At 32.7% G+C, this 13,169-nt stretch overlaps 1 protein-coding gene across 1 annotated transcript; it reads right to left on the bottom strand.

The window, feature by feature from the left end:
- Nucleotides 1-5,602: 5,602 nt before the first annotated feature.
- LOC123705398 lies at nt 5,603-9,608 on the bottom strand. Its single transcript, XM_045654144.1, has 3 exons — nt 8,722-9,608; nt 8,172-8,387; nt 5,603-8,083 (listed from the first exon to the last, which is right to left on the bottom strand). The coding sequence occupies exons 1-3, from the start codon at nt 8,857-8,859 to the stop codon at nt 6,125-6,127; spliced, it is 2,313 nt and encodes a 770-aa protein (XP_045510100.1). The 5' UTR covers nt 8,860-9,608; the 3' UTR covers nt 5,603-6,124.
- Nucleotides 9,609-13,169: the final 3,561 nt, after the last annotated feature.

Raw genomic sequence — 13,169 nt, 5'->3', positions numbered from 1 at the left:
TCAAAAAAACGATATTAGGGAAACAGTATAGAGCACGAATCCGTAAAAAATTCTGTCTGTTTGTTTATGTCTGTTTGTTTGTATGATTTGAATGAATGTTAAATTGTTGTGTTTATACTTTATATTATATTTATTATATACTAGCTTTCCGCCCGCGGCATCGCCCGCGCAGTCAAAGAAAAACCCGCATAATTCCCGTTCCCGTGGGATTTCCGGGATAAAACCTATCCTATGTCCTTTCTCGGGTATCAAAATATCTCTATACCAAATTTTATGCAAATTGGTTCAGTAGGCGTGATTGAGAGTTACTTTCACATTTACAATATTAGTACAATATTAGTATAATATTAGTACAAGGTAAATTAGCTTGGAGAAATATTTGCATATCTAGTGGTGTGTATATTACTCAGATCTTAGAGCGCGTTTCCACTATAACGTTCAGGCCTATACAAAAATGTTTCGATATCCTTACATTACTATTTAATTTTATACTTATTCCTAGCAACACTCTGATTTTTGTTTTCAATAAAAACAAGTTTTTATTTGAAAGAAAATGGTTTTGACTTTATAAAAAAAAAATAATTATCATTCAATTTCACGTTCTTGAGCAAACGACAAAACGACTACCGTGAAACAATAAAATATCGTGTCCATAATAATTTGTTTCGTTATTAATATTTGACCGTAATAATTACGAAACAAAACAAATAAATAAATCGTCACTTGATAGTTGAAAGTGGAAACACGCACAAAACCAGAATAAACCAGTTTACGCTGTCCGCAGGTACCACGTGCAGTCCGTGAGTCGCTTGGTACCGTTAGAACATAAAGCACACATTTCATTCAAAAGTTATAATTATTACGTAATTGTTAAATTTTGTATTTGTTGATTGTTGTTATTATTTGTTATTATTGTTATAATATTTGTTGAAGTGTTTAATTTGTGTGTAAGTGTTGTAACTTTATATTGTTAATTGTTAATGTAAAAGTTATACGTATGTTAAATGTGCAAATATTAAAATAAAGTTTCATCTTTTTCAGAGGAGAAACACATATAGTTTAATTTAAAATCCCATATACAGGGTTATTTGTAAAACACCGGCAACCTCGCAGGACAAGATAGCTAACATCATAAGAAACATTTGTTCTACGACTTTTGGCTGTTGGCATAACGAAATAAATTATTTTTAAATGATTTTTTAAGCTTTTATTGTACTCTCCTAACGTTTGTAAGTCTATGTTCTACTCATCATCGAAAGGACAACCGCGACGCGACGCCCCCTTTCCCCTCCCGTTCGCTTCTTGTTTACGTAATTTTTGTGATGCGCGTAGAGTTTATAATATTCAAACGGAAAATGAAATGAATATTTATTTTTTTATGAAAATAAAATCTAACAAAATATCAAAAGTCGTAGAACAATTATTAATGTTGTTACTTATGATGTAAGGTATCTTGTCCTGCGAGGTTGCTGGTGTTTTACAAGTAACCCTGTATATATAATAAAAACTAAAAATAAAATGTTGTTTTTTTTTATTTGCTGACCATACACTACTACAAACGCAAAAATTTAGCAAAATTAGAAAATCCCCGAATTTGCATTCGCGAGTGTATTCATACTTAGGGTTGCCAAACAGTATTCTACTGTTTTTCACTAAATTATACTTTTTACTCAAATAAAAAGTATTTATACAAAAGACTATTTTCAGCATCAAAGTGCAGACACATAATATAGACAGATATAGGTAATGTGTTACATTTAGACGCTCACAATTTTTTTTTATTTAGTCAGAGGGCACACACTACAATAAATACTGTTTAATATTTTTTTTTACACGGTCGTAAGAGACGCCATGGACAGAGACCGGTGGAGGCAAATCATCCGCTCCAGATGCAACCCTGATGCTGACCACGATCCTCAGACATGAGGGACCGACAAGAGAGAGAGAGAGACCTGAATAATGAATATACGTACTTTATTTCTTGTAAAAAAAGTTGGCAACCCTATTCATAGTGTTTGTTTATAATATAGGAGTGGCAAGGTCGCCGTCGCGTCGCGCGCAATTGCTGCTATCACCGTCGCTTGAAACCGGCGCTCCAAAAATGGATATTCCATCTTTTGATTCACGCGCAGGACTGTCGCGAAATTTCTCTTATTGGATTTCGTATGTAGGCATTGTACGAATGTTGTTTCATATGAGCGCAATCGAGAGCGCTCCGTTTCGCGTGTTACTTATGATTTATGAATGATATATGTATTTTATTTGTAACGTAGTCTCATGTAGAGAAAACGTACATATTTACGTTTTCTCTACATGAGAACCATCCTTCATCCTTCAAGGGATACAATAAAAAAAGAATTATCGAAATCGGTTCAGCCGTTCACACGTGATACCGTGACAACGCGAAACGGGTTTCATTTTTATATGTACAAATATTTAGACGAGTAAAGTTACTTATTTTATTTAATTTTACGATAGATTTCAAATAATGAGCAGGTATAACTTTATAATTTACTAGAGGTCCGCCCCGGCTTCGCCCGTGGTACATATGTATTTCGCAATAAAAAGTAGCCTATGTCCTTTCTCGGGTATCAAAATATCTCCATACCAAATTTCATGCAAATTGGTTCAGTAGTTTAGGCGTGATTGAGTAACAGACAGACAGACAGAGTTACTTTCGCATTTATAATATTATAGTATGGATTATAATTATTTATGGGAGTTCACTGCACCAGTGATTATTATAATACAGATTGTGAATATATTATATTATATATATCTACTATTCACAACCTATTTACGTTATTTACTGGAACAACCATAGGAATCTACAAATAGGTAGTAGGTAATCATAGTAGTAATGGTAATAAGTAATTAATAAAAAATATACTAGGTACATATAAATCTTTCTTGATTTTATTGATGTAACACTATGAATGAAATATTTGTATCCATATAATATATACCTATATATATGTTTGTATACCTAAGATCGTCGCGTCAATACTCAGCCCACGGAAACGAATTTATGCATTTGCATAAATTCGTGTGAGTGTGATTAGATATTACATATTTATGTAATATCTAAACTCACCTGCATAAAGTTTCTGAAATGAATCGAAAGTCGTATTTTTTATTAATAAATAATAATTATTATTATTTATTATAAATAATAATTAGGTATTTATTAATATGATTACAATACTATACTTATCTTCGAAAATTAGTTAGATATCATTTAAATATGAATCTCTTTTAGTTCTCGTTTCTGAAGTTTCAATGTTCTTTTGTTGTTTACCATTTTCAAAAAAACAATATTGAAACAATATTATTAAAAAATCGGCGCGCGGCACAGCAATTTAAGCATGGTCTACTCGTCTCAACGGAGCGATAGCGTCTGATGTATGAAATAGAATTATGTTTGAAGCTCCTAGAACGTGCGATGCAAGATGATTTCTTGCGTAATTAAAAATATAGTAAGCGCCAAAAGTGTTTTATCGTGATTAAATCAAAACAAAAAGTAATTAGACAAAAGTGGTATAACAAAGTTCTCACAAATGTTTCAATATAATTGTTTATGAAAAAAATAACATAATATGCATAACCATGTCAAGTAAAAAACGTCAAAGTGTGAAATTTAGAGGTAACTTCGTGAATTATTTCTATCGAGTCAATTTCAATATTTTATGTTTTTGATCAAACAGGATAATCGAAAATATCATCAAGTTTTACATATATTTTATTTTTTATATTTGGTCTTGAATATTACACGTATCAACTAAATGTTGATTGGTGATTTGACTTTAGTCGCGTTCTTAAAAACAAATATTGTTCCTGTTCATATCTGCTACACCTTTTTATTAAAAACCTAATCTATTATAAACCCATATTCAAGCAAGACTGGACTTAATAGCGACGAAAAGATAAAAATTCATAATATTTGCAAAATTTTTATCATTGCAAGTTCTTTAAAAAGTAAGGCCTCGTTATTAAAGGATTATTCCGACTTGTTAACAAATATTGCAAGCTCAGACTTCTATAAACTAATTGACTATTAAACTTTCCACTCAAATATTGAATATGTTTGTATTAATCCCACTTCACTTATAACGGAAATGGGGAATGATTTTCTGAACAGCTTTCGCTCATTATAAATTTTATTACATCGAATATAAAATACACAACGATATTATATTATATTCGCAAAACATATTATTTTCGCATTCGTATTGAAAATAAGAATACAAATTTTTTTATTATATAACAAACACAAAAATCGGTATGGAAAATAACGAAGCTTTTTTTCAATAACATAACATATTATTACATTATGAAAATTTCGAATGTTTTTTGTCTGCGAATTTAAGTATTATATAAAATAATAAATTATTTCTTACATAATATAAATAATGATCAGGAATCTGCATCGACACCACATCTTTAAATTACTGCGAATCTGTGTTGTTTCAATGAAATTAAAATAGATATATAATATATAGAACGAAAAAAAAAATACAACAAATTAAATCAATTTTATACATTATGTATGATTATGCAAAAAATGTAGCCTACCTATTATAAATTATAATTCAATATTAATGAGATAATTATGTATTATTATGACTATCTGCATAATTGTAACATTAGAAAGTTTCTCCATTGAATCTGTCTAATACCTATTTAGCAAATGACGTAACTAAGTGGTATAACATAATTGTTAATTCACTGTACATTAGTCATACTGAATCAATAGGTAATAGGCCCATTTGTACTAATTGCTGGAGCATAAGAGAATATCGACATAAGTACATCTAGTATAAGTAACCAATTGTCTTCGCATATTGACTATAGATTCTGTTGATTATATGGTACTAACTAATCTTAATATGTATATATAAATCTCGTGTCACAATGTTTGTCCTCAATGGACTCCTAAACCACTTAACCGATTATAATAAAATTCGCACACCGTGTGCAGTTCGATCCAACTTGAGAGATAGGATAGGTTTTATCCCGGAAATCCCTCGGGAACGGGAACTATGCGGGTTTTTCTTTGAAAACGCGGGCGAAGCCGCGGGCGGAAAGCTAGTACCTATATAATAGCATCGATATAATTTAATTGACGCTTTAGTTGAGACTTATTTAATATGTATGTGCATTATAATTTGAGTTATGTAGATGGTTGAATGTTGATCCATTTTATTGTGGTACAACAACAAACACAAAGCTGCAACTAATTACTAGTTTAAAAGGAGAATGCCCATGAAAGTATGGACCGCAGTATAGTGTTGCGTCAATGCCAGAGTGGTTTTGGAGGGTTCTTCGATATTCAAAAGATTTTTACCAATTGATTTTTTTGGGATAAAAACAGGGGTTTTCAAGATATTGAGAAAAATGTGAAATAACCTCAAAACTTAAATAACCCCGATTTAGTTAGGTTTATGTGTGATTTAGGTAGTGTTTTATCGTCCGAAGGTTATTTTTCGTTTAACATATTTAATCTATGCGTAGAGCTTATGCTTTCAGACAAACTAGGTAGGCACCAGAAATCTTCCTGAGATGGATTTCAAGAAAACCTAAATATAGATTAATAAAATGCCAATAGAGCTCATATAGATTGTTTTATTCGGTTTACATAATGGGAGTAGCTTCAAGTAGACAGATATTACAAAAAAATAGATCTAGTGGTAGACCAATTTAACGTAAAGGGTACCATTCACAGGCGCACCAATCCGTCACTAATTTAATAATTCCATGAAGGTTTCGTATTTCATTCTAAAGTAATTAACAAAATCAGGTGGTTCACAGGACTGAATGCATTGCAGCAATTTCATATGTGTATATTTTTTTTGTTGTTTCAGCCATTCCTTTGCCCACACGCGCTTTTTATTTTTGTTCTGCGTAAAAAGTATTGCACCGACTACTAGAGCCACTTTTTTGCGTTTTGAAAGCATCGGTACCTTGGTAGGGTAGATACGTGCAAGGCTCACCAATGTTCACAGTCGACTGGACTACAACTCAGCGCTCGTGTAGTGTGTGGGCGATGACGGGTTTGTCCACGGATTGGTACAGCTCGGGGCTCGGCTCGCGGTGCGTGTAGTGAATGCCGGACTTAAGGCAAACATCATTCGTCATTTTCATAAAAAAAATTATCTAAATATGGAGCCGGAGCAGTTACATCATTGTAACGAGCCCAGCTTAGGTACCAAACCACTGTCATTACGTGTGCACAACATCCTACTGTTCGCCTACCAACGAGACAGCTGCAACAATAACCTGTTATAGCTTCTAGAGTATTTCTTACAGCATCATCTCTACTTATTAATAAATAAGTGTAATACTTACGACTATTTACATGTCTGGACTTAATCCTACCCCTTAATAAATAGTTATTCAGACCTAACATCAGAGGAACATCATCATCAATTTCATTATTTACCTGAACCCAATAAATGCCAGATTGACGAACATGCTCTCCAAAGTATGACCTAGCTTGTTTCAGTTGATATGTGCCTAAAGCAAGCCGTTTAAGATCAGTTATTGTAAGTTGTGGAAATGTAGTTAAATGAGGATGTTCGCTATCAACCTGTTGAAATCTCGCTCTCCTTCTATTGACATTTTCACTTTCCACGTACACTGCCAAATGATTTTCAAGTGAAAGTCTATTTTTAGCAATACTCACATATTCAAAAGCCTCTGGTGGGTCATTTACGGTAACATGAAACTTATTTAACAAGGCACAAGCAATTCTAAAATCATCTTTGAGGTGCATAGCAGCTCTATTATTGAAAACATCCCGAAAAAGTCTATAATCCCTTTTCACACGACCATTAACTACTTCTACAACCCAACGACACATAGTTACCAAACGAGACCGATTTGCTTGCAGGGTTGTTAATTGGTGTTCATTATCAAGGAGAGACTCAGGCATATAGGCGACAAAACCATGGTCTTGAAGTTCACTCACAACATCTCGAAATCCTCTATCAAGAATAAAAATATCGCCCCTTCTGAAAAATTGACCAAAACCAGAATCCTCGTTATTTAAGTTTAAACTAGTGATTGTAGCATCGTTAGTAGTGGCCTTGTAAGGACCAAGACATTCCACAATATGACCATCGCAGCATACAATCAAGAATGGTTTTACTAAGTTATCTAGTTTTTGTAAACTATATGTTTGTTTTTGGTATAAATAATTGGAACTACTTTGCACAAAAATATAGGTAGCATCACAAATAACAATTGCAGGTTTAATTTCTGCAGGTAAATGGGGATTACCAAAAAATCCTTCTGGAATAATCCTATTCCGAGAAGCAACATCTTGTATAGTCATATGATTAAATCCTAAGTACAATGGGACAAAATCATTAATAAAGCAATTTCTAGCTTGAGTAATCAAACGTTCCAATGTAGCTCTAGGTTTATTGAAAAGAGTGGCTAATCTGTTGTTGCTGTCACCTGTTCTTAATTTAACTAAATAAATGCATAATGCTATAGTAGCGTTTGGTACTTGTTCTGCTAGATTGGGTATACAATTTAGTAATTCATGAAACTGTTCAAGATTCATACCAAGCCAATAATGGCATAAGTGAGGAGGCATCAATGTAATATTTGAAAAATCAAATCTATGGTTGGCAGCTCGCTGCATCATAGTCATAATATTATCAAATTGTTTACTAGTAAAATCTCTCAATTGAGAAGTTAACTGGTCCCAAGAACCATGATTTAAATGGTGACGACAAATGCGTGCACCCGATGGTATGTAAAACTTATAATTAAACAATATTAGGTCTTTGATAGTAGATGGTATAAGTAGGCGTTCAGGTTCAAAACAATCAACAAATATACAGTGACTTGGAGTGTTAGCAGCACGTCTATACAATGATGAAATTATTTTTGGTATCACTGGTTGAACAATTTCTGGGGTTGTTGGTGGCAGAGGAGGTGGCACAGGAACAACAGAATCACCACTTAATTCAGTGTCAGCCAGAGTGGGGCGATTTGAGTCACGCTGTTGCTGCCTTTGTACTTCTCTTGTTGCTGACCTCCAACATGCAGCACATACACGATCCATTCTTGAGACCTTAAAGAGTTTAAGAATAATTATAAGATATACTTTCTATTAGACAAAAACTTACTAAGGCACTTTATATAAACTCAAAAATATATACAAGGTGTTGTGGAACAAAACGAATTAAAACATTTCTCTCTTCACGATCATGTCGAACAGGATATGTCCTTGATCGTAGAATGGAATTTCCACAAGGAAGACAGACTCTTCTATGTCCAAAAGCAGGCAACGGTAAAATGCTTCCTTCACTTGTTGTGTTTGCTCGATTTTGAAGTAATTCAAAACATTCATTACAAATGATGTTTTCTGAAGAAACCTGCAAAAATATTATTGGAATAAAGTACATTCTGTTTAATAATTTAATACAGTAAATATTATGTTAACACAACAAAGGGTTGGAACTTCTGTTGGATTTCTTTCTAGTAATAATAAAATTCTTATAAACATCACCTGCATTTAAAATTCGTATTATATGTCAAGTAAACTCCATCTAAAACAAATACTCTAAGCTCTAGGGAATAAAGTGGCACTTTAATCCCTAGGGCAATAATGACATTTTATTACGGACTTTAGAAGAAATTAAATGAAAAACCTATTTGAAACAATAAGTAAATATGTACAATTCAAGCAACTAAACAATGTCTGCTCACCTGAGTAGGGGCTATCCATGATCGTAATAAACTGAGCATTGAATTCGACGCTTCTTCCAAGTGATGCCTCGTCATGTTTCTCGGTATCAAGAAAGAACAATTTATGCATCGTTTTCGCTCACTCGAGGTGTTAGCCATTTTCAGGAATAAATAATTTCTAAATAAGAATTAACACAGGCTAAGTAAAGAGTAACACAGGCTGGAAAAAAGTATAAACACCTCTAAAATAAAACGTCCTGTCGTCAGCGTAATTGCGCTAGCCCATTGAGCCCCGAGCGGCCCGATCGGACCACGACACAATAGATTTTCTATTGTGTCTGTGATTCCGGGGGCTGAGTTACTAGCGCAATTACAGTATTGGCACTTTATTGTAAAAACGTCCTGTCGTTGACAAATCAGCAAAGATAAAATGTCTTTTGCTTACTTTCACACAATTCGATAATAAAACACAATTAAAGTGGAGAGTAAAATCAATCAACACAATGTGATGTGACGTTTGATATGACAGACTCATCTTTTTTATTATTTTTTTATTTATTAAAAAGGTTCATCACCAGTTGTTACATATGTATCATTCACGTTTATAATGCGTAAGACAAATGAAGGAAACATTTTTTGCATGGAATCAAGTATTTTACTTCACTATCTATGTTAAAATAACCTACAGTGTATAAACAACACCATAAAGAATGATTTTATGTTAATTGATTTTTTTGTAATTCAATGAAAACAATAATCGATATTAATACACTTAAATATTTACTATGGCAACACTATGTTCAGATGTAAGCGGTAATGGATACTAAATCTATGGTAACGGATCTAAACAATTACATGTCTTATTAGATTTTACAAAACATTCCCTGTTCAAAATATATTTTCCGATGGTAAGAAGGCCTCTAAATTGCCGAGATTTTTTTTAATATTATTTTTATCTTGATGCATGAGAAAAACCTATACCAAAAATGGGCATTCTCCTTTAACCTAAAATTTATGATTAATCTATCGCCAAACTTTTCTAAAATCATGTCATGTTTTATAAGACGCTTTCGTTATATACTTTACTGGCCAACCATCAAAAGCTTCGCTGATTAAATACACACTCTTTTATCTGGGATTGAAGTCCATTAGAACGATACAGTGCGTACTCCCTTACTTACACCTTTAGACTATACCTAATTACCTATGCAATAATTTGAAAATAATTTTCCTATAAGAAATATGTACACTGTACAGTTTACTATGAGATCTGTAGATGGCCACTTACTTACCAAAGCACGTACATTATCAGTCCTGTGCAGGATCTGTGTGTCATATTTCCGTCCCATTAGACAATAAGAGCGAGGGATTGGTGCACCTGCGTTTTTAAACAAAAATAACAACACTTACTTACGTACTGACTAGAAATTGTTTACAAATCATCAAAATATTTTAGAAATATTTGACGGACAAAGGAATGTACCCATCTCATTTTTAGGCACAAAAAATTGTCATTAAAGATTTTTTATGACTAAAAGTAATTATCTTGTTAAATATTTGCATCTACACTTATTATAATAAGATGGAATCTTCTTTCTGTATTATGTATATGCGTGTCAATAAAAATAATGACTTAGCATTGATAAAATTTTAAAGTAATAATAATGGTACCTTTCTGAAATAATAAGAATACCTAATAACAAACGTTTAAACTTAAAAAGATTCTTAATAAAGATAAACTGGTTCATAATTAAAAATATAATTTACAAGATAATTACTTCTGAGAAAATTGCTATAAAAGTTAAAAAAGAGTGGAGATGACAGAGACTGACTGCGTAATATTACGTTCAGTTAGAGCATGGAATAAAATTACAATAATAAATGGAGCATTTTAATTTTAACACTTTTTATAAATTCGTACCAACGGGTACTTTTACACGTAATCAAAGATGTTATAAAATATTACGTTATATGGGTAGGTACAAAAAATAATTAAAAAACTGTAAAGCCTAAGACAAAGAGTTCGATACAAAATGAGTTTATCCGCAAATCTAAATTTTTCTACACCGCCTTATTTTTCTTTTTCCTTTAGACGTAATATACGTAATTATTACGTTTTAGAAAAATGTTCAGTTCTAAGAACGCAACTTGTACCAGTCTCCTTGAAAAGCTTATAAAGTACATATTTTATCTCTCTATACTCGTAGATGCATTCATTTTTAGCACAATCTAAAGTGTCATACTGCAATTAGAAAACTGACGTACTTATAGCTTTAAAATGACATGGTAAAACATACTCAGAAATGAGAAAATCTCAACAAGTCTGCGTAAACAAATACTCCGATACAAGTACCCTTTTTGCAACATAAACTGAGAGGGTGCAACGTATTTACTTAGTCAAGGTAAATTAATTTAATATGAGCCTCCGAATGTATTAGGGGAAGTACAGCCAGACACCGAATGCTTTCAAAGAGACCCTTAAATACTAGAGTATTAGCACGTCTGAACACTTATTAGCGTGCACGTCATTTGTTTTCGTAGTTTTATTTACGCATTCACCGAAATTATAGGCAGGGTGAACAAAAAATGTTACCAAAATTTTAATAATATCAGCAAGTGGTGTTTTTTAGACTTTGAAACAAATGAGTGATTGATATTAAAACTAATAAATGAAAATATTTTTAATCAATATAATAAAAAAATGTGAATCATATTTTTTATTGTTAATGCCTTTAAAAAGTGGGCAATGCATTTGCAGTGGCCCTAAATCTGTAAAAGTTGATGGGCGGCGATGGTCGCTACCATCATGCGACCAAGTCCGCCCTACTTAAAAATATGTAGGACCCTGAATACTCATCATACATAGATATTAGTTCAGGATACATCGCCCATTTTTGCAAGTGACTACTATCAAGCTAATTTTCCGTTTCTAGCTTTATTTTGATGAGACGCCCAATAATTTCGTGTACGAAAGTCTCGATTGTGGTAGCTAGCAGAGATAACAACGATAAAAAATTTTGATTTGATGGTTCTCAAATATTTATTACTAACTGAATGAATTTTTTTTTGTTCAATCTCAAGATAATTACCTAAATTATTCGAAAAAATATTTGTCCTACAAAATCTACGGTTAGTTCAAAGAGTCCCCCTTTCCAAAGTGTATCGATAACAAGGTCATCCTAGATGATTACGAACAAGCTGATTTTTTTTTTTTTGTTTTCACTTAGTTAATGTTTATATAATTCAACAGACATATTGTCCTACAAATTGCGTAATAAATATTTGAGAACCATCAAATCAAAAAATTTTTTCCTTGTTATCTCTGTTAGCTACCACAATCGAGAGTTTCGTACACGAAATTATTCGGTGTCTCATCAAAATAAAGCTACAAACGGAAAATCAGCTTGATAGTAGTCACTTGCAAAAATGGGCGATGTATCCTGAACTATATAATATTAACTTTCCACTCACTCACTACCTATTTAAAAATATTGAACGATATAACTACAAATAAATGTAAATTCAATCTACCTAAATCTTTCATAAGTCACAAAAGCTCTTTCTACACCAAAAATTCTTACATAGAAGAGAAATTTAAACAAAAATATTGAAGTCTCGTCTAATAAATACGACTCGGTTGCACAACAACGCTGCCAGTTTTCAACAACGCATCAAGTTTTCACACTCAGCATTGAATACCTGTTTTGGTTTGCGTAACAACAATGTGTGCATTAGATTAGCTCCATCAAATTTTAGCGTGGGCGTTCTTAGCGGGTGGTATGGGCTGGCGTGTTTATGTAACCAATTCGCTAATTAGAATTATTGAAGTGTATAGTTTCGAATATGAGGATGACATGTTTAATGCTTTATTGGTTTTGGATAGGAGTACGTTTCGTCTATTCATTTTGTTTTCTTCTAGTATTAATATATCTAAAACTAATATTATATAGACGTGATATAACTGCCCATAACTATCGCAATGAAAGTGTTAAGGGCAGACCACTTCTAAATCTTTCCAAAAAGAATAATTGAACAATACGTTGATTACAATTACCTATTATAGTACATGTCGCCGTAACTTTACCAATTAAAACAAAATGCATTCAGAATTACCTGTACCTAATACAATATGACTAAGCTCAGTTCCCTCAACAATATCTTACGCTATGCAAACGTTTACGCAGACAATTCTCCATGAATCCTATCGTCTACAGTCAACACGGTGTATTACATAATACAAAATACAACTTCAAACTTGACGTCCAGCGGTTATGTTTGCGTGGACTAAAGCCGTCTTCACATTAGGAGTCAGGACGTGGGAAGTGCGGCATAAGCATATCCCTTCAAATTATAAGAACAGCTACGAGTTAGCAGCGCGGCAGCCGCGCTGCAGTTTTGGAAAGTGACGCACTTCATTTGAATACATTTCAATAACAAAACAGGAAATCCAGTCAGTAGTTCATTCCAGT

The sequence above is a fragment of the Colias croceus genome, chromosome Z (genome assembly GCF_905220415.1).
Source record: "Colias croceus chromosome Z, ilColCroc2.1".
Classification (NCBI taxonomy): domain Eukaryota; kingdom Metazoa; phylum Arthropoda; class Insecta; order Lepidoptera; family Pieridae; genus Colias; species Colias croceus.
Note: the sequence above shows the minus strand (reverse complement) of the source record. Positions and strands in the feature narration are given on the sequence as shown.

Coding starts and splice junctions, on each gene's coding strand:
- LOC123705398 (XM_045654144.1), bottom strand. CDS start 8,859: ATGGCTAACACCTCGAGTGAGCGAAAACGATGCATAAATTGTTCTTTC. Junction 8,388..8,721: donor CATGGATAGCCCCTACTCAG/GTGAGCAGACAT, acceptor ATATTTTTGCAG/GTTTCTTCAGAAAACATCAT. Junction 8,084..8,171: donor GTTTTGTTCCACAACACCTT/GTATATATTTTT, acceptor AAACTCTTTAAG/GTCTCAAGAATGGATCGTGT.